At 34.0% G+C, this 23,413-nt stretch overlaps 2 protein-coding genes across 2 annotated transcripts; both read right to left on the bottom strand.

Annotated features, from left to right (window-relative positions):
* Positions 1-5,473: 5,473 nt before the first annotated feature.
* LOC125868549 (actin-related protein 6) lies at positions 5,474-8,132 on the bottom strand. The gene is made up of 7 exons (XM_049549175.1): positions 7,413-8,132; positions 6,704-6,935; positions 6,568-6,631; positions 6,298-6,382; positions 6,144-6,194; positions 5,997-6,059; positions 5,474-5,920 (listed from the first exon to the last, which is right to left on the bottom strand). Exons 1-7 carry the CDS (start codon positions 8,102-8,104, stop codon positions 5,791-5,793), a joined length of 1,317 nt encoding a protein of 438 aa, XP_049405132.1. The 5' UTR covers positions 8,105-8,132; the 3' UTR covers positions 5,474-5,790.
* Positions 8,133-15,487: 7,355 nt separating this feature from the next.
* LOC125868554 (chaperone protein dnaJ 49-like) lies at positions 15,488-17,176 on the bottom strand. The gene is made up of 2 exons (XM_049549189.1): positions 16,933-17,176; positions 15,488-16,845 (listed from the first exon to the last, which is right to left on the bottom strand). The coding sequence occupies exon 2, from the start codon at positions 16,843-16,845 to the stop codon at positions 15,832-15,834; it is 1,014 nt and encodes a 337-aa protein (XP_049405146.1). The 5' UTR covers positions 16,933-17,176; the 3' UTR covers positions 15,488-15,831.
* Between the last annotated feature and the right edge of the window lie 6,237 nt (positions 17,177-23,413).

Raw genomic sequence — 23,413 nt, 5'->3', positions numbered from 1 at the left:
TTATTGTTGGAGGTTAATGATTAATGAAATTTCGGTTCCTGTGATAATAATGTCATCTACATACATCAAAAGAAAAACAGAGCCTGTAGACGTTTTTCGAAGAAACAAAAATGAGTTATATTTTCTCTGCTCAAAAGAAAACTATAGCAAAATAGATCAAAACTTGTCAAACCAAGCTCTAGGAGCTTCTTTTAATCCATACGAAGACCGCTTCAACTTGCATACATCTGATGTAAGTGATGAGAACAAATCAGGTGGATGTTTCATATAAATATCTTCTTTAAGATCACCATGGAGAAAAAGATTTTTGACATCCACTTGATAAAGAAACCAGTTTTGTGAAGTAGCAATGACAATAATAGTTCACACCATAGTCATTTTCGTTGCGGGTGCAAAAGTTTCCTCATAGTCCACTTTATACTCTTGTCTGTTACCAAGAACAACCTATCAAGCTTTGTACCGAGCAAGAGTTCCATCATAATGAAGTTTAATTGAATAAACCCATTTATATCTAATTGGGCGGACATTTGAAGGACATGAAACAATGTTCCATGTGTCATTTTCTTTAAGAGCCAAAAGTTGCTCCTCCATTGTTTTTCGTCAACATTCATACTTGGAAGCTTGTAAGTAACAAGTTAAAAAAAATGTTGGATAACATAAAGGAAAAGTCATATCAATTGGGAGTACGAGATACTCTAGTAGATCGTCGAGTAGGCTCAAGGGGACCAGATCTTGAAGAATTCTCAGATTCTAGTAGTGGTGCAGCTTCAGGTGATGGATTAGTGTCAGGATGGAGTAAAGTCACCTGACGTCGTTCATACACAAATCCAGATTTGAACCTCTTAAAAGAAGATGATAAATCTTCAAAAGTAGGAAGAAGAGGAGAAATAGAAGATGAATCAACAATAGTAGGAAAGAATTATTGATTCTCAAAGAAAATGAACACGAAATTTGTGAGAACATGGATCATAGAAAATAAAACTTTTTTGTGAAGTACTATAACCCATAAAATCACATTTAGGAGATTGTACAGAAAATTTTTTATGCTGGGAAGGAGACAAATACACAAAACAAACACAACCAAATGTATGAAAATCACTATAGTTAGAATTTTGGTGATAAAAACAAAAATATGGATTCAAAGTGGTGTGAATTTATGCTTTTGAATAGCTATGAAAACTAGAACGACTCAAGAAAGCAATTAGAATGACCAAGAACAAAAGTCTAGGTGGTAGGACTAAGGCTGGCAATTGGACCGATTTTTGTCCAGTCCGGTCCGGTTTCAGTCCGGTTCCCGTACCGATAAGTCCGGTACCGATTGAACCGGTAAGGAACCAGTCTTATAGGTACCCGAACCGGTACCGAAATGGAACCCGGATTTTTATCCGGTTGATCCGATTCGGTAAGAACCGGTTCCGATCCGGTTCAACGGTCAATTTTATTTTATTTTTTAAAAAAAAAAAAAAAGTTGAACGTTATAGAGCCGTTGGGCTGGGGCCCAAAACGGCTCCAAACAGCCCCCCACCCCTCTCTACCCCTTAACACTATAAATATATCATATTTTTTCATTTAAATCACAAATTCACAAACTATTTCATTCATATCTTATAAAATCTCTTAATTTTCAATCTCTCATAAATTCATAATTATTATTTTGTGATATTGACTTGGAGTTCGAATTTCGGAGATTTATTTGAAGTAAATCGGAAGCTTCAATTGGCATCTCTCAATTCCGGCTTTGGTTATACGTCTACTTTTACGTAGACGTTCGGTACATTCGTTCCAACTTTAATTTTTTATTTGTTTATTAATTAAGTTATTTTATTTTTTTGTTATATTATCTTTGCTTGTTTTTCATAATATTAATTATTTTAAACTTGAACATGAATTTTGAAAAATATAGTGGTAAAAGACCAATGTCGGAAAGAAAAAATAATAGGGGAGGAGGAAGTAGTTCTAATTCTAAAAATTTGCCACCTCCTAGATTTAGAATTAATACTAATGATTATACTCATGTTGATGAAACTTCTTTTACACGAGACTCACGACCTATTGAATTTAATTCCGAAAATGAAGTAGATCATGAAACTTTAAATAGATGTTTTACTAATTTTGAGGAAGAATTAGATGAGGAAGTAGAAATAAATGAGGAAGATGATGAGACCCCTACCCCTACTAGTCCGGCTACCGAATTACCGGAACAAGATGAAGTCCCCTCTTTACCTACTTTTTCAAAGACCGTTGTACGTGTTAAAAGATCTTTAGTATGGAAATTTTTGGTACAAAATGAGGAAAAAACTACTGTTACTTGCACGAAATGTAAATTGATCATGAAACATGTAACTACGGGTACACAAGGGGGAACGGGACGACTAAGAACACATTTGAGAAAGTGTAATAAAGAATTTGCTCGCCTAGATGATATAGAAAGGGCTAATAGAAATGGAATACCTCAACCTGAAAATTCTATGGGAGCTGGAGGTTCTAATATGGTTCAAAGTGTATTAAATATGACTAACCCGGCTAGCCGAAGCACACACCGCACATATAGTAAAGAAAAAGATCGTAGAGAATTAGCTAAAATGGTTGCTGTTTGTGGTTTGCCTTTTTCATTTCCTTCACATCCTGGTTTTATTCAGTATATTCGGGAATTGTATAACCCAGATTATGAAGGTATTCCAAGAAGTACAATTAAAAGTGATCTTTTTAAATATCAAAAAGAATATTGTCATTTTCTTCGTTGTTTATTTGTTTATTATGATGGTAGATTATCTATTACTTCTGATATGGGACGTAGTCCTAATGGTAATGATTATTTTACAATTACTGTCCATTGGATTGACCATGAATGGAACATGCAAAAACGAATATTAGGATATAAATATGTTGAAGAAACTAAAACCGGTGCTTATATAGCAACAAAAATAGGCTCTATTTTACAATTTTATGGAATATGTGATAAAATAATGAGTGTCACTTTAGATAATGCTTCTAATAATTTAAAAGCAATTGATTATTTAAAATGTAGACTTTGTCCAATTGATAATGATTCTTTTCATATTAAGTGTGCCGCACATGTGTATAATTTGATAGTAAAAGATGGTATTTCTCAATTTGGAATTTCTTGTGAAAAAATTAGACTTGCTTGTAATTGGATTTTTAAAGCTAAAATAAAAGCTAGAATTACAGAATTTAAAAATCGTTGTAAAGAATGTGGACTTGAATATAGAAAAGTTCCAAAAGAAGTATGCACTAGATGGAATTCTTTATTTGAAATGCTTCAAGTTGCTTATATTTATCAAGAGCCGGTACAATTAGTTTTTAATGCTCATAATGCGGACCCGAATTTGAGAATTGGCTATGAAGATTGGGAAAATACAAAAGAACTTATTGAATTTTTAAGTGTTTTTTATAAAGCAACAAATGCTGCTTCTGGTCAATATTATCCAACTATTTCTTCTGTTTTAGTAAATATTTGTGCTATTTCATCTGAATTTGCAAAATATAAAGGAAAAGATCGATTTGAAAATTCCCTTGCTTTTATGATTGAAAAATTCAAAAAATATTTTTTCCCTATTCCTCAAATCTATTTGACTGCTACTACTTTCAACCCAAATTACAAATTAAAAGGTGTTGAAAGAATGGTTGAAAAGATTTATGCAAATTTAGAAATTAGAGATGATGAAACTCCTAGTGTTGAAGATTGTAAAAGTAGCATATATATAAAAGCTAGAGAGTTATATAATACATATAAATCTATAGAAAAAAATATTCCAATAGTTGAACCTCCATCTTGTAAACCTAGAAGCGATGATACGGATGATTGGATGGATGATTATCTTGAGCTTGAATCATCTACTAATAATGATTTTGATTTATATTTCAATCAGGCACGAGAAAAGATTAGGCATGAAGAAGGCTAACTTCAAGCTCCAATATTAGTATGGTGAAAGAATCGTGAAAATCAATTTCTGACCCTTGCTAGGATTGTTCGAGATGTGCTAGCGATTCAAGCATCATCGGTCGTTTCGGAGCAAGCCTTTAGTGCGGCGAGATTTATGATTGGAGATCATCGATATTCATTAGCAAAGGATAGTTTGGAAATATCGGTGTTGTTTCGAGATTGGGTCAATGCCGAAAGAAGAAATACCGGACTACCACAATTAAATAGCCAAATAGAAGACGAAATAGATGAAATATTTGGTGATAATAGTGATGATGGTATGGAAGCAATGGAAAAAGAACGACAAATACAAGTTCCAAAAAATGTTTCTTTTGAAATGATACAAAAGTTACGAAAAGATTTTAAAAAAAGTTTCAATTGTTAGTACAATAATTAATATTCAATGCCTAGATTATGTACTCTTTGTCTCTTTCTAATATTTGTATTGTATAATTTATTTATTTGAATAAATATACGGCTATTCGCCTTGATTTTCTTTTAAAATAGTCTCTTATATTTAATCCAAGTCATTTTAGAAATTTAATTTTCAACTATTTTAATATTAGTTTAAACTTTAATATAAAATTGAATTTTAAGGTTTAAACTTTAAATTCAATATAAACTTTAAACTTTAAAGTCAATTTTAAACTTTAAATTCAATATAAAGTTATAAACTTTAAAATTTAAAGTCAATTTTAAACTTTAAAGTTTAAAGTTTTAAATTGAAGTTTTTTAATAATATAATTTTATTAATTAATAATATAATATTATATAATAATTAAAGTTAATAAAAAAAAAATTACCGGTACACAACGATCCGGTAAAACCGGTTCCGGTAAGACCCGATTCCGGTAACGAGAACCGATTCCGATACCAGTTTCGGTAAAACCGATCCTGTTGATCCGGTCCTATCCGTTTGCCAGCCTTAGGTAGGACTGATTGTCGAGGAACAATCAACAAAAACCAAGATTTTCAAAAAAAAAATTTAGAAGGAACCCCAATGAGTCTATGAAACAAGACAACCAAGAGAAAACTCTAATACCATGTCAACTTTTGATGAATGCCTCTCAAAGTGAGTTTTTCTATTAAATAGAGAATATAAGGATTACACATTCCTAAAGATCCAGCATTCCTATCCCTAAAGATCAGCTATTCTATCGCTATAAATCTGCTATTCAATCCCTCTAAATTTGTTTTGCTATCCCTCCGAATCAGCTGTTCTATCCCTCTAAATTTGTTTTGCTATCCCTTCGAATCAGCTATTCTATCACAATATTTATTTCTCCGATTCTACAATAAATCTATATAATAATACTAATTTATAGCACTATATAATTACATTAATATATACACAATCATACAGTTGTCCATCATGCTAACAATGTTAGGCAATCACCAGAAGCAGTTTCATTTGTTTGACTGATTCAGAAACTTGTCTTGGTCCATTTGATCCTATCATCATTGTCCAATAAGATCAAACAAATATTCACCAAAGTTGTTCCATCAGTCTTGATCCGCATGTCGTAGTCGTACAACCAATGATATGCGTAATTTCATCTTGTCCTTAACAAGTTGCAACATAACACCCATACTACAATCAAGGACAAGCGACACGAGACGAGAAACAGGATTGACATTGAAGATGCCAACAACATTTCATTGCAGATAAGTTAAACCAACCAAGGAGTTCTGCAATATTTTAAAGAAACAGACTAGAAAAAGAATCATTCAGAACAAATCTGATTTTTTTTCTCGAGAAAACACATCCATATTTAGCTCATTTGCAACTGCAGAGGCCGACGATCATCCTAAAATCTGAATTTCTCCTCTCCATAACACTAGAAAAGTTAGTGGAAGAATCTCTTTCGACATCTTGCTGATCCCAGCTCCTCATATTCAGCTTTTGTGATACACATCGCATCAAAGTCGGGACTTGATGCCAAGAGTGATCCTCCACGCCAAACACCTAGAATAGGACTGCAAACAGTAACAAAAGACATGTTAGAGAAGTACAAACACTTTGAACAGTTCCTCCAAAAGGACAGTATATTACTCTTCTTGAGTCGTGATCTTTAAATGATATTTATCTGGGACAAGAGGCCGAAGGTCCATTTCTCTGCATTGAGATGAATTTTCAATACATAAGCAAATAGAACATCCAGCTTTTCGTAAGCAATGGGCAATAAAGGCTGCATCTTACAGTCTTTTGGCAAAATGAGGAAATAGAGTACTGCCTCCCGTCAGAATAATGCTTCCTCGTCCAAATTCAATACATTGACATTAGAAAAAGGAAGATAAGCATAAACCAATATTAGTAGATAAGCTTTTGAGATGCGCTGAGGCTTCTGCACTACCTCTCATATAGAACAGGGTGAAGATGAGAATGGCAGGAACTGATAGCTCGATGAATGCACTCTGCAAGTCCAGCCTGATTCAGTCCTGTAAGCCACCAATAACTGAGATGCTGACAACCAAATTCATACTTAGGAATAAACAAATTCATAGAGCTACACTTCCAAACACTCTAATTCACATGGAAGGGAAAAAATGCTGAATAATTGAAGCAGGTTCTTCAATTGAACACAAAACTGAAATAAAAGTCAAAGATACACTGTGATACGGACCCAAGTCAGCTGAACGAAACATCATCTCTGGGACAAGGAACCGCTCATTTGTCAAGCCAAATTCCTGTTCATACAAATAAATTAGAATAAAAGAAAAGAGGATGATGAGCTATTTATAAGGGCTTGGAAAAAGTACATTTTTTGTCAAATCAATTTTTGATCCATTTCTTCTGTTCCTGTCCTCGGAATTGTCAGTGTTCTCAAGCTGATCCATATCAATTTGTTCCTCTGCTACTTGCTGCAGAGCTTCATCATACAAAGGAAGATATCTCTTTGGTTCTTCAGGGTCTTTTAGAAAACCCTTGGTATGTGTAATACCGTCAGGAAGCACATACGTGCACCTAAACAAATTGTCCTTCCCCGGTTTCCTGGGAGATTGATGCAGTAGTTATGAATAAGGGAGATCCCAGCATGTTTGGCACCCAAAGATCATCTTACTTTAATGTGGATTTTCTGCTGGCTTAATCTAAGTTTTAAGTTGTTTTAGGTTTAGAAAACGGTTCAAACGTCATGGCATTGAAGGATCCTAATTCTACATTTGTTTCAGAGGGGCCAAAACATATAATTGACTTCAAATAATTAGAGACCCCTTTGAACTAATTAAGGGTAGTCCAGTACACGACCCATCCTGCGTTAATGCCCCCATCCTTTTGAACTAGTTATTTAAGTAAAATAAGAGCAAACAGACCCCATAAGGTGCAGCCCATGAAGTTTGACATCCACAGAGTTTGTCACTTAATTCGGAATGGCATGAACTTTGATATCCACAGAATGATAACAATGACACAACAAATATTCAAAGTCATTGGAAATATGAAAGTAAATTGAAAATTAATGAGCATTACCTAGCAATTTGCAAGTCCCTGGGAAGATCCAAAGAGACAAAGCAAAGTTCCTCCTTAACATGGTCCATAAGGAAACTTTCATCCATCAAATTAACACTTCTATAACTAACCAACTCCTTTAAGTAATTACTCAAAGCTTTACCACCAAGATCAAGCCTTTTAACAGCATAATTCAATGTAAAATTCTGAAAGACCGGGGAAGCATGAGTAAAAGAAAATCCACAGTCAACAACTAAGCTACACTGGGCTTTAGAAACAAGGCCATAAGGGCGACGAGATGCCTCATAAAGATGAACCAAAGAAGGGGAATCAGATACATAAAGGGCCTTAAAATTAAAATCTTCGAATACAATTTCGTCAATTGAGCGCTGTATGGAAGGGAGATTGAAAAGAGGTTCAGTAAGAAGAAGAGAAGAGTGTGAAGGAGTAATTTTGAGAAGGTTTGAGAAGATGTGAGACCAAATGGAAGATTGGAGATCAGGGTTGATAAGATAACCGCGGTCGAAAGGGCGGCGGGCGGTGGCTGAAGTGAGGTCGACGTCTGGGGAAAGAAGCTGGTCAGCCATAAGCCATTTCTTGGAAGAAAGTGGACGGCCCATGCTATTGGGGACAATAGCTGTTGGATCTCTTTCGCCGCCGATACCAGCCTTGATTACGCCAGCACCGTTGTCCAAAACTACAACGTTCGACATTTCCGATTGCCACACTAATTGAACACCCACCCACGTTCCTAATTTATAAATGAGAATTTCAAAATTAACAATCTTAAGGGGTCGTTTGGGAAAATGATCAAAATGGTCCTTAATGTATGAGCTTTGATTCCATTTGGTCCTTAATGTATGGACTTCATGGAAATGGTCATTTATGTATCATAAATTGTGATTAATTTGGTTCTTAACCATAAAATTTTTAATGGCAGCAATTATTTAAAAAAAAATAACTAAAATCGCTACACGTGAAGCGATTTCCCATTATTTTTTAAGCAGTCCTCGCCTCGGAAATTTTTAATAAAAAAAAATTTAAAACTTTTTTAAGAAATTGGCTGCTATAGCAGCTATTTCTATTTTTTAAACGCTGCTTGTTAAAAAAAAAAATACATAGCAGCGATTTTAAAGAAAACAGAATTTTTTTTTGGACCGGCAGCAATTTTTATGATTTTTAAAGGAGTAACAGCGTCAATTTTGTCAGAAGAAAATCGCTCCGTCATGAGCGATTTTGCCCTTTAGGTTAAAAAAAATTGATGTGTCATTTTGAAATTTTTGGAAACAGGGGAAGGAAAGTCTTGAACGAGCGCATCTTTTACATATTCCGTGTATTTTGACGGCAAAATAAAATAAAATATTAATTTTAGGATTAAGGACCAAATTGATCACAATTTATGATACATAAAGGACCATTTCCATCAAGTTCATACATTAAGGACCAAATGGAATCAAAGTCATACATTAAGGACCATTTTGATCATTTTCTCAGGGTCGTTTGGTAGGAAGTATTAAGAGAAATAGTCCATGTATTATGTATGATATTATTTAGTATCATGTTTGGTAGGAATTTTGGTCCTTGTATAACTAATCTAACATACATGGTATTATTTGATGTATTACTAATACCTTCCATTTGGTGGTATTTGTAATACATAGGTTTTAATACCACCGGATTATCTATGTAAAGACAAAAATATCCCTCAAATTCTTTCAATCATTTTATTTATTTTCTTGATTTTATATTTTATATTTATATCAGTAAATTTATTTAAATAATTTAGATTACAAATTTGATTATTTAAAAAGAGCTGTTTGTTGCTCAAAAGATCACTCAATTTTGAGAATTTATCAAGTAAAGTCACATTGAACTTTGTTTTGTGTCGATAAACTCATTCAACTTAGATATTTCTATCAATAAAACACTCAATTACATTTAACTTCAAATATAGGATAATAAGGCAAAAGAAATTATTTTGCATGTAATAAAATTATGGACCCAACGAAGAAATTAAATATTTAGATTAAAAAGGACTCAAATGTTAAAGTGAAATTTCTAACTAATTCCGAATTCCATCTATTCTTTTTAAATTTTTTTATAACTAGGTTTGTAAATAGGATAAGCTGAGAAATAAAATAATGGATTGTCTATAACATGTATCATAAAAGGAACCGAAACAGAAAACATTCTCAGTGTTCCTGATTTTTTTCAAACGACATTGTAATTATAGCAACACGTCATTTATGAAAAGAAAAAAAACCAAAGTAATAGCCTTATTTAATTTCAAAGCAATTGAATTTTGATAATTTGAGCTCTAAAAATTTAGTAATAAGACTCAATTATAAAAATAATATTGTCCAATAGTTATCTATCTCGGCCCAATTAATTAAAATAGAAAATTCTATAACAATTCAAGGGTATAATTGGTAAGGAACTTTTGTAAAAGTTTTAATCCAAATCCAAAATTAGGTGGAAAGCAATGAATCAAACATTGATAAAAATAACACATGCATTACTAATCCTTGCATTACTAATCCATGCATTACTAATCCCTGCATTACTAATCCCTGCGTTATAATACTTTGTACCAAGCGACCCCTAATTGTTTTAAAAAACAGTGTACAAAAAATTGTCTAGTGGTTATTTAATTACTCATGGTTTTTTTTTTTTTTGTTTTAATTCGTGACATATTTCTATATAAAATGACAACTTAATTTTAAAATATTCATTATAAAATAATTTATATCCACACAAATATCTATAACTTATTTTAAACAAACAAATTTCAAAAGTTTTCCTTTTTTCTTAAATTTTATGTTGAATCAAACTAATTAATATAAAATAAAACGGAAGGAGTATTTTTTATATATATAAATACCAAAAGAATAACTAAGATTCAAACTAAACAAGAATAAAGCACTAGCTAAACAGTTCCTAGAAAAGAAAATGTAAAACACCAAAAAAGAGCTCGAAATAAACGTTAAACTCCTAATACTCTCTAATATTATAAAAAGTGGATATGATAAAATCGTATCATCCAATCTTTAATCGACATCATTCAACTTTATTACTATTATATAACATATTGATATGATAAAATAACATCATCCAGCCTTTAATCGACATTATTCAAGTTGTTTAAGAATCTGGTCTAGTACTAAGAGTGAATAGAAATAGTAAGAGTCCATCGATCATATACCTAATTGTACAGAATGTTTGAAGGTTAATCCTTTCGAACAAGTTCAACAAGTAAAAATATGTAGCTTAACCCTGCATCTTTTCCCATAAATCATAATAGTATAGTGATATATGTTCCTAAGTATTGGTATTAAAATTTAGACAATGAGCCTAGCTCCAATAGTTCGCTAATGACTAGCTGATTCAGAGAAAGAGATGTGAAGAAGACAGTACTGTGAATTACAATTTCATTGATCTAAACCATCCACGGTTGTACATCATGCAATATATAGATTAGAAATTCTAATTACCTACTTTGCCATCTGTCTTAGACTTGACAATTGTGTATATAACCACTATTCTAACAATCATTAGTCTAACTAACTGACTAAGGAATTATTTCACATGATGACTCTAACTCTAATACTCTCCCGCAAGGAGGGTGCAAAATGTTGAACACTTCTAGCTTGCTCATTAGGTAGGAATGTTTTGCCTTGCTTAGCCCTTTGGTCAATATATCTACATGATGTTCTTTAGTCTCCACAAAAGTTGTCTCAACAAGTCCTTTAATCTTGATATGAATAAAGTGGTAGTCCATTTTTATGTGCTTAGTTCGTTCATAAAAAGTAGGATTTGAGGAAATTTGTATTGTTGTCTTACTATCACTCATAATCAGTGGCAGAACCAGAAATTTCACGAAGGGTGTTCAAAAATTGCACAACAAAAGGTCTTTTTAAAAAGGAAAAAAGTTGCTAGTGAGATTCGAACACACGACCACTAACTCACTCAACGTGTTTGAAACCCATTAAAAAGATCTAAAACCACTAGGCTACAACAACCTATAGTGTCAAGGGTGTTCAAAATTTGTTATTTAATAATTTCATATATCATTTTACTTGTATATACAATATTTTTTTCTGACGAAGAGTGTCAAATTAGACACCTGACCACCATGTGCCTACACCCCAGCTCATAACAATTACTGGATATGTCACATTCATCCCAATATCCTGAAATAGACCTATCAATCATGTAATCTCAGCTACTGTTGAAGCCATACTCCTATATTTTGCCTCTGCAAAGCTCCTTGACACTATTTGTTGCTTTTTGAACTTCTAAGATACCAACGAATTTCCAAACTTGATCATATTTCATGTTACATATCTTCTGGTATTTGAACATGCTGCCCAATCCGAACCACACCAACATGTGAGCTCCTGACTAGAGGATGAACTCATAAGGATACCATGCCCAGGTGCAAGTTTCAAATAATTACTACTATTATAGATGATTCCCAATGTGGTTGTTTTGGTGTTTGCATGAATTGGCTTAGGGTGTGTTTGGTATGAAATGTTTTCCAATTGTTTCATGTTTGGTTGGCTTAAATATTTTTCAAATCAACTCATTTTCCTTAAATTTAAGAAAAATGACTTCCCTTCCAAAATTAAGGAAAACGTTTTCGAAAACTCCACTGCATCCTTTAATTTTTTTCTCACCCTACCTATACCTCGTACCCGACTCTCCCCATTCAAAAATAAAAATTAGATTTCAAATATTTTTATCCCTACNCCCCCCCCCCCCCCCCCCCCCCAAACAAAAAACAAAATTTAAGAATTATTTATGAAAAAAGTTTCAAATTTAAAAAAAGCCATTTTTACGCCACCCCCTAGCACCCCCACCCAGGCCATCCCCGTCAATTTTCTTTTTTAAAAAAATGTTTTTGAAAAATATTTCAATTTTTTTTTCATTTTTACCCTACCCCCTACCCCCGCCACCCCCAACCGGACTATTCTCATCAAAAAAAAATTTAAAATATTTTGGGAAATATTTCAAATTTAAAAAAAGATCATTTTTTACGCCCCCATCCGCGCCACCCCCATCAAAAAAAAAAATGTTTTTGAAAAATATTTCAAATTTTAAAAGAAATTCATTTTTTATGTCACTCCCACCCCTATCTCCCCCCCCCCCAAACCACGTCAATTTTTTATTTTTTTAAGAAAAATATTTTTGAATTTTTGTCAAATCTCATGGTTGAATTTTGGAAAGATCATCGGAATCTTGTCCTAGTTTGGGTGTTGGGGTCGGATTCTAGATCAATTATCGTGATTGATTTTCGGATCAGAAATTATTTTTCTAAAGAGTATTTTTTTAGTCTCAAGCCAAAAATAAAAGGTATTTTCTGAAAAATATTTTTGATTCAACAACCAAACATTAAAAAATAATTTCTACTAACAACCAAACATGAGAAAATAAGTTAGTAATTCACTTATTTTTCATGAAAAATATTTTCCTTCTTACCAAATACATCCTTAGTGTCAAAATAATATTATTAATATCTGGTCTAGTTATGGTTACATACAACAATTTTCCCATTAATCTTTGATAAGCATTAGCATATGCTAATAATGAATCACTCTGACTTCCTGTAGCTTCATCAAATTTTGTGTTGGTCAATCTGACATTAGTCTCTAATGGAGTTGGTGAAGAAGGCTTTGCTCCACCCATTCCTATTGGTTTTCTTAATTCATAAAAAAAATCGATTTTTTTTCGCACGCAACGAAATAACCTTACAGCAAATATATTTTATACATTACAAATATGTTAAATTTAATATATAAATATATTTTATAATATTTTTTAAATATAAATATAACATAGATTCCAGGCTTATGGTGACTGAATGACTCTGAATCTTTGCCCTTTAATTAGCTTTAAATCAATTAGATTTAAAAATCAAACGATATTATCATAAATCCTCTGTCAAACAATCTAATTGAAAGTCTTAAGTCAAACAATATAGCAACAAGGTTTTACGTTTTTAGCTTCTTGTTGAAGAATTGAAGTGTTTCTTCAAAAACACACTAATGAAAGAAATGTTTTAACAGTGGTGTATTTTGATTTGATACATTAAAAATAAAAATAAAAATGAAAATTAAGTTAACCGTACCGACACCAAATTATTGAAGAATTGAAGTGCTTTTTCAAGAACACACTTATGAAAGAAATGTTTTAACAATGATGTATTTTGAGGTGATACATTATAAATAAAAAATAAAAACGAAACCATACCAACACCAAAGAAACACTGATATAATTGAGACGGTCTAAAAGAACCGAATTTTGATTATACTTATAAAATGCCTAAAAAATTGGGATGATATAGTTTTTTAAAAATAACCGGCTGGACAATCCCATCAGCACCCCTAGAATAATTTTAAATTTTAGTATTTCTTCTATTTTTGTTTAAACCCGCAAACTGGCCCACATCAATTCAGAAAAAAATTATCTCAACCCACCCCACCCAACACCACCATGTTGTCATCCCTATTTCCAAGGAAGTCATCAAGGGCCATTTTTAAAATACAATAATTTATCATTACACATCTTATTTGACCATAATCTCTAAAATTTTCTACCATTTAAAATTTTTCAAAAATACCCTCTTGGCGACATCACTTTCCTCTCGTTGATACATCCCTATCCCTCTCGGATACATACATATCCCCCTCTCAATACATCCCCCCCTGTGTATCTGGATCCTATCCCCTCGGATACATCCCTCCCCTATATATCCAAATGTCTTATTCCTTCTCTGATACATCCCTCCCCTCTCGCCTGTGTATCAAAAGTCTAGTGATATATCCAAAATCCATAAATTTTAAGGGACTTTTGTAATTTGAAAAAGAGTAGGGAAATAATGTAATTAACTCTTAACACTATGAGATTTATGTAAATTATACTAGAAATACACACTCCGCTTGTCAAAAAGAATCAAAATATAGGGTATACCCTTGTACATGGCAAAATGTAGGAAGAACAAGTAGAAACTCCTTTACTTATTACCTTTGAAGTGGTTGAAAAAAGTCTAAATATATTATTGAGAAGGAAAAAATCAGTCAGCTCAATCTATACTGTGCCACACAGTAACCAGTTGATCTTTATCACTGGCCAAAAACCCACGTCATTAGCAGACTTTAGGAGTACTTCACCTGTTCACCAAGAGAAGAGGGGAACATTTTACTCAGAACCAATATAAATCAATGGTCCTACTTGACTCAGCAATTGCTCAAATAGCTCATTATGTACCTGGTAAATGCATATACTGGGTTTTGTCTAAGCTCGTCACAAACTTAACTGCCTACTGAACCACGATGTATGCTAGCCAGTAGGAACTTGTGAATGAATACATGTTTATGGGATTTTGTAAATTACTACAGCAAGGAAGAAGGAAAGAAATGAAAAGACAAAATCCTGCTTGTAAAATTTTAATACAAGAAAAGGCTGAACTCAACAAGTCTTCTGAGGACGGGAGGAACATAAAGGTCACAAAATTCAACTGAATTCAATCTAATATTCCACAAAACCTATGCCATTGTCAAGTAATTACCACAGCATTGAGATCAAACAGCTTGTATTATCTAACAGAAATAGTGCTGTACCACTCATCGGCTGGACCTTGCCCAAACTCATATATAAAACAATCTAGTGAGTACTGCAACCTGGAATCTGTTAACTAATTTTTTTGATGAAAAAAGGAGATTTCATTACAAGGCATCATGAAGATGCAAGGCAAATATTTACGGAGGGGTCTGCTCCTGTACAAGAATTTACTGAATAACTAAAGAGCAGACATAGTCCAAAAAAAGATCAACAGTGGTTACAGGGGCCTGGTTGAACCAGCTATATAAGAAGACTAAACAGTTGGATTTAAGAATGTGGTTAGGAATTGAAATCCCATCAAAAGATTCCTTTCATTCCAGATGCACCAAAAGATAGCAGCAGGCACCATACACCATACGGAATCTGTTAACTACCTTATCGACAATATACCAAATAACTTTAAAATGAGTTGAGCTAGTTGTCCACAAAGATATGACATTCATTCCTGAACTTAAATAACTCAACCTTCAATCATATTTATCCAAATAAAAGAAGAAGTGGATCTCCAATCATGATTGTAGTAGTAATTTAATAAAGCAAACGAACCACCAGTGGTCTGAAAGTGAATTACTATCCAGTAGAGTTTATAGCAGAATATGACATAAACTAGCATATGTTCTGCAATTATAACACAGCAATTATCAAACAATGCAAACAAGATTGGCAAGTTCACTAAGTCATCTATAAATATGTCCTCGTGTGGAGAGGAATTAAATAAAAGGGACCAAACCGCATATGATTGTCAATCTAAAATCCAATACTAAATTTATTTTGGGAGTAAGATATCACAAGGAGGAAACTGCACCCTTTCATCAGTAAATCAAGCTGCAGCTTGGAACTGCTTCAGTGTATCACAATTTGGTGTTTGTCGTTGATAACCCCAATGAAGTTGTTGTCGCTCAAGCCTGCAGTTGTGAGATAGAATTGAGAAATAATCATTGTCAATTTTTTCTTCAAGGGCGGAACGCATTGGGGTATTAACAGGATACTCCTGTTCAAATTTCCCAGACTTGACATAGTAGTTAACACCCCTTTGTGTAGCCAGGCGAAGATCATATGGATAAGACCTTGAAAATAAATAAACTGGGTCTGATGAAGGTAGAAAGTTGACCAACAAGATCAATATGACAGGCAACAATTGAATCAAAGTCTTGAATAAGGACTTTGATCCCTGATTTCCTCCCATTCCCATTCCAGTGCCAAAGCTAAAATGAGTAGTTGTTGCCGGATTCATACCGCCAAAGAAGAAATTCCTAAATATCTCTTCAGCATCAACGTCATCACTAAATCGAAATCCAGTAGCATGATGACGTGTAGTAGGACGCCTCGTATAAACAAGCTCCTCAGAGCCAACAGAGTCATATGTTCTCCTTCTCTCCTCATCACTCAAACACTGAAACGCCTTAGACACCATCTTAAACGCCTCTTCCGCCCCCGGAGCCTTGTTCTTATCAGGATGAACTTTTAAAGACAGCTTCCTATAAGATTTCCTCACATCCTCAACACTAGATCTTTTCTCCAACCCTAAGATATCGTAATAATCCTTCTTCCTCTTGATCTCCCTAACAATTGTAACTTGCTCCTCGGTATACGAAGAAACTCGAGTACAACTACTTTCGGACTCGGAGGGTATAGATGAGCTAGAGGGAGAGTTGGATACACTATTTTTCGATTGAAAAGTATCAGCTTGAGACAATAAATCATCAATTTCAAGCGATGGATCTAAACGACGAGCTTTGTTCAAGAATTTCAACGCCCGTTCACGATTTCCAGATTCAATCGAAGTTTGCGCTATTTTTAAGCATTTCAAAGCCTCATCTTTGTTACCATCCATCTCCAAAATCACAAACAAAATATAAATATCAATTCATCAAGCAAATTGAATTAAAAAACGAAACAGTGGAGAAAAAAACGAACTTACTGTAAAATCGGAGAATGCCTTTCCCCAGATCGACAGAGGTTGTGATGTTCCTAACGGAGAAGAAAAGGGTCAATCGTTGCCTTAGAGTGGCGGTGATCGTGATGGATTCAACGCTGTGCCGCCGCAGTTGTTGGGTTGCGTTAAAACATCTTATGAGAAATATCCTTTTTCTCAAGAAATTTGTATGGTTACATTAATTTTCCTACCCTAGTGCAATGTCAAAAAACTCTTCTTTCTTTTATTTAATTCCTATTCTATTTTCAACTTTCTCAAAAGAATATTTTTTAAAAAAGAATAATATTGTTTTTAAAATAATAAAGTTAGAAGAAAAATATTAGTATTGACAAAGATTATTATTGAAATATATGTTGATCAATGGTAGTTGTAGATAGGCATGTTGTATAAAGTGAGTTGTTACTGATAGTTAGTTAGCCAACTAAATTAGTTAGTATTAATTTAGTAATTCCAGCTGTCATATTAGTTATTACAAAGTAGTTAGTTGGTTAGAGAAAATGTTACTTTCGTTCATGTATAAATAATGCTCAGTTGAGCTGAATGAAGTAACAGAAACCATTCCACAAAATATCTTCTTCTTCAAGCTTTCTATTCTCTCTAATGGCTTAATGAATGTGTGCATTCGACTACACAAATTATGACATGGTATCAGAGCCTTGAGCTCTAATTCGCTTTCGCAAACTCGATCCTTTTTTCATATCTGGGAATTTGAAGCTGACATGGAAGACCTTGAAGAACACATCGATCACAAACACCCGCTTTTCTTACAGCCATCAGACACTCCTGGTTCAATGCTTATTCCTATCCAGCTAACTGGAACTGAGAACTACAGCCTTTGGAGCAGATCAATGAGGATTGCTCTCATTTGAAAAGGCAAATTGGGATTTGTCAATGGAACCTGCAGCATGGAGAAGTTTCAGGATACTTTGGCTGATGCGTGGGAGAAATGTGATGCAATAGTGCACTCATGGATCATGAATTCTGTCTCGAAGCATTTGTTAAGTGGAATCGTATACGGATCAAGTGCCAGTGCTATTTGGGAGGATCTGAAGAAACGATTCAACAAAATCAATCGAGTAAGAGTTTTCCAATTGCATCGAGAAATCACCAATCATACACAAGGTACGAGCTCTGTTTCTACTTATTACTCGAAACACAAAGAGCTCTGGGATGAATACAACACTATAATTTCAACTCCTAAATGTGACTGCCCAAAATCCAAAGAATATGATGATCATCTACAAGACCAAAGGTTACTTCAATTTTTGAATGGTTTGAATGACTCTTTTGATCAAACTCGAAGGCATATTCTTATGAAATCTATAGCTCCCACTGTAAGCCAAGCATACATATGCTATGATTTATGAGGATGAAAGTGAAAGGACAATCAGTTGTCATCAGGTCGCAACTGGTCAGGATAGACTTCATGATCCTACTATATTACAAGCTGGTAGAGATCCAGGGTACAGAGGAAAAAGGCCTATTTTGAGATGTGAACATTGTCATATGAGTGGTCATCAAAGGAGCAATGCTGGAAGATAATTGGTTATCCTGATGCTTTCAAACCTAGAGGCCGATACAACTCTAGAGGAGGAAGTGGAAATCAAAATGCTAACAACCAGTCACATCCTTAGAATCAACTTTTTGTCAATGGTAAATATAACACTCAACCTTTTGCACATGTGAATAATGCATATGGTGTAGGCACTCCTGCTGGAACAAGCATCCATGATAGTCACTTCACTGGAGGAAAGGCCTCAGGAGATGCAAAGGGTCAATACTTCACTGAAACATAGTATCAACAAATCCTGTATATGTTGAGCAAGGATGTTGCAGATAGCCAACTTGCAACAAATTCATCAGGTACTATCACATGTTTTCATTCATACATTCCACATATTGAATGGATAGTTGACTCTGGGGCTACTCACCACATTACAGCTAGTTTAGAAAACCTGTTGAAATATGAGAAAGTAGAAAACTCCAGCAATGACAAAATATACTTGCCTATAGGTGGTAAGGCTGATATCACACACATATGAGAGACAAATGTGTTTGATGAGTCAGTTATAAGGAATTCCTATTTGTACCTGGCTTTAGATTCAACCTATTGTCAGTCTCTAGGTTTACCAAGAAACTATCATGTTCTGTTTCCTTCTTTCCTGATTTCTGTGTATTTCAAGATCTATTCAGTGGCAAGGTGATGGGGATTGGTAAGGAGAAATGTGGCTTGTACATCTTCAGATCAGGAGGTGAGAGACACATGAAACAAATAAACAAGTACTCTACAGGAATAAATATGACAGCAACAATGGATACTACTTCTGGAAACTATCATCTATGGCATACGAGACTTGGGCATCCATCTTTGTCAATCATGAAATGGATACATATAGCAGTAATAAAAGGCAAATGTAATAGGCTAGTACATGAAAATTGTTCAGTATGTCCAACGGCTAAACAATCTAGATTGAAGTTCTCAATTAGTGACTCATGTAGTGAATTTCCATTCCAACTTGTACATTTAGACCTTTGGGGACCTTATAAAACTGCTACTCTTTATAAGAAATCTTATTTCCTTACTATTGTTGATGATCATAACAGATTTACTTGGGTATTCTTGTTGCAATTCAAGTCAGATGTCATAGTAGTATTACAAGATTTTTTGTCTATGATAAAAACTCAATTTGATGCTGCTATCAAAGTCATAAGGTCAGATAATGACACTGAATTTTTTAATTCCAAATGTAATGAGTTGTTGAACCAACATGGGATTGTGCACCAAAGTAGTTGTGTACATACACCATAACAAAATGGCATGGTTGAAAGAAAACACAAACAAATCTTGGACACAGCTAGAGCTTTGAGGTTCCAAGCTGATATTCCCATAAGATACTGGGGTCTATGTGTGAAGGCTACAGTGTATCTCATAAATAGACTTCCATCCACTGTGTTGCAAGGCCATACTCCCTATGAAGTTCTGTACAAGATGAAGAACCACATAGATCATCTAAGAGTATTTGGTTGCCTCTGTTATGCTACAAACTTAGTCAAGCATGACAAGTTTGCAGAAAGAGCAATGGAGGTCATTTTTATGGGATACTCTGAGACATAAAAGGATATTTATTGTTGGACCTCAATACTAATTTTTTCTTTGTTAGCAGGGATGTTCAATTCAGAGAAACCACATTTCCTTTCAGGAACAAAATATCTACAGTCACACAGGAGAATCACATGCTGGTTGAACATGAGTTGGTACAATTTTCTCATCTAACAACTGTTCCCAATGATCATGTAAGTGTAGAACCTTCAGAGCCTATTGAGTCTGGTGGAGCTGTAATCCCAGAAACTCAAGATGTTGCTATACATGGCATAGCTAGTCAAGAACTTGTGGCTGATAACACACAAGATACTGATGTTATGATAGTTGAGCATGTGTTTGTGGTTGATGATACATATGACAATGCTATGATTGAAGCTCAAGCTTAGGTGACTGTTGATGCTCATCCTGTTGAGCAACCAACTGCACCATACATCAGAAAATCCCATAGACTTATGAAGGAGCCCATATGGATGAAAGACTATGCTGTCTGGAAAAAGGGAAGCATCAGTTTGTACCCTATGGGAAATTATATCTCTTGTGAGAAAACATCCCCTAAATACCAGTGCTACTTAACCAAAGTCTCTAAATTAGAAGAACAACAGAGATTTCAAGAGGCTGCAAAGGACGTAAGGTGGATAGAGGCCATGAAGCAAGAGGTACTTGCCTTAGAAGAAAACAAAACATGAGAAATTGTAACACAGCTAGCAGGAAAGAACACGGTGGGATCTAAGTGGATTTACAAAATCAAATATAAAGCAAGTGGTGATGTGGAAAGATTTAAGGCAAGGCTGGTGGCAAAAGGTTACAGTCAAAGAGAATGATTAGATTACCATGACACTTTCTCCCCTATAGCAAAAATGGTAACAGTGAGATCTATTATAGCCTTAGCTGCTTCTAGAGGTTGGAATATGTTTCAGATGGATGCACAAAATGCCTTCCTTCAAGGTGATCTTGAAGAAGAGGTATACATGAAGATTCCAGAAGGATTTAGAAGGCAGGGGAGACAAGAGTGTGTAAACTGATGAAGTCATTATATGGCTTGAAACAAGCCTCAAGACAGTGGAATATTAAACTAACAGAAGCACTGGTGCATACAGGTTTTTCACAAAGCAATCATGATTATTCCTTATTCACTATGAAGGAACAAACTGATATTGTCATTGTGCTTGTATATGTTGATGACTTACTGATCACTGGTAGTAACATCACTCTGATTGAGAAGGCAAAACAGATTCTAAATCACAAGTTCAAGATGAAGGACTTAGGAGAGCTGAAATATTTCCTTAGAATTTAAATCATGAAGTCTACAAGAGGTGTACTATTGAATCAAAGGAAGTATGTGTCGGAAATCATTTCTGAAATGGGACTGAGTGGATCAAAGCCAACAATTACTCCTTTAGAAGTCAATCAAAAACTCACAACAAGGGAGTTTGATGAGGCAACCAATAGCACAAGAGATGAACTATTGTCTGATGCCAATGCATATCAGAGGTTGATTGGAAAGTTACTTTATGTGACTCTAACAAGACCTGATATTTGTTTCTCAGTTCAAACCTTATGGCAATTTATGCTGATGCCAAAGAGATCACACTGGGAGGTTGCATTGAGGACAATAAAGTATCTGAAGAATTCACCAAGACAGGGCATACTATTACAAACTGGAGTCACTCAACAACTCACTTGTTGGTGTGATTCTGATTGGGCTTCTTGTCCAAACACCAGAAGGTCTGTTACTGGTTTTGCTGTCAAATTTGGAAACTTATTGATCTCCTGGAAATCTAAGAAACAACAAACAGTAACTAGAAGCTCAGCAAAAACCGAGTATAGAAGTCTAGTTGCAACTGTGGCAGAACTGACTTGGCTAAAAGGGTTGTTTCAAAAATTAAGTGTGCAGATTAATACACCAATCTATATTTTCAGTGACAGCAAATCAGCAATTCAAATTGCTGAGAAACCTATCTTTCATGAGAGGACGAAGCACATTGAGATTGATTGTCATTTTATTAGGGACAAGATCAAAGCAAGCCCAATCAAGGTTGTCTATGTGAATACTAAGGAACATCAGGCTGACTTACTAACTAAAAGTCTTACTAGCATTCAACATACACACTTGCTTGGCAAGCTTAGAGTGTATAACATTCTTGACCCTCCAGCTTGAGGGGGAGGGGAGTATTGAAATATATGTTGATCAATGGTAGTTGTAGATAGGCATGCTGTATAAAGTGAGTTGTTACTGATAGTTAGTTAGCCAACTAAATTAGTTAGTATTAATTTAGTAATTCTAGTTGTCATATTAGTTGTTACAAAGTAGTTAGTCGGTTAGAGAAAATGCTACTTTCGTTCATGTATAAATAATGCTCAGTTGAGTTGAATGAAGTAACATAAATCATTCCACAAAATATCTTCTTCAAGCTTCTCTCTAATGGCTTCATGAATGTGTGCATTTGACTACACAGATTATGACAATTATAGAGAAGAGAGATATCATTACTACTTTTGAGGAATCAGAAAACACTAAAAAATGTTATCGAACTTTGAGAAAAAAATTCATCTATCTCATTCGTTTAAAGTTGGATTTATCTATACCTCTTGCAAGAAGACAAAGTATTCATTCATGTCATTATTTATTAATGGAAAATATAACTGATTTTGATATACCACTTTTTACAGGTAATCAGTTATGATATGATCACTCCATTAATTAAACTACTCAATGTGAAACTCATCCAAATTTTAAAAAAAAACACCCGAATTAAAATCCACATCCCCTTTTAACTCAAAATTAGTCAGCCCTTTTGGGAAAATTGTATGAAATAGCAAACTATTAATTCAAATAAAATGCTATAGCCATAGTTTATTTTAATTGTAATTCGTACATCCCTTTTTTTTGCCATCTGATTCAGTATACAATTAACCATTTTCAGTATACAATTAGTCATTTTATACAATTCGGTATAAAATGCGTTTATGTTTGTATAAAGCGAGAGAAAAGTGTATATACAAATACAAATACATATATTTTTGTTCTATACACTTACAATTATACAAATACATATCTTATTATACAAATTACAATGTATAAATGAATTTATACAAAATTGAACAATTTGTATAAAATTGGATGTTTCTAGCGAATTATACAAATCAAAAGCTCCATAGCAAACATAAAATTTGCTATGGAGCGCAATTATGCAAATTATAATTATAACATACAAATATGATTTTTAAATTGCTATATGTGAAAGTTGCTCTTTATCTTTTTCACTACTCCATCAAGGAGCTTCTAGCTTCGCTGGACCCGAGAGCAACTAGTGATTCAATACAACCCTTTCCCCTCTTCATCTCTCTAGCTCTCATTTTTTT

The sequence above is a fragment of the Solanum stenotomum genome, chromosome 6, assembly GCF_019186545.1.
Source record: "Solanum stenotomum isolate F172 chromosome 6, ASM1918654v1, whole genome shotgun sequence".
Taxonomy (NCBI): Eukaryota; Viridiplantae; Streptophyta; class Magnoliopsida; order Solanales; family Solanaceae; genus Solanum; species Solanum stenotomum.
This window is presented reverse-complemented; position numbering and strand designations above follow the sequence as displayed.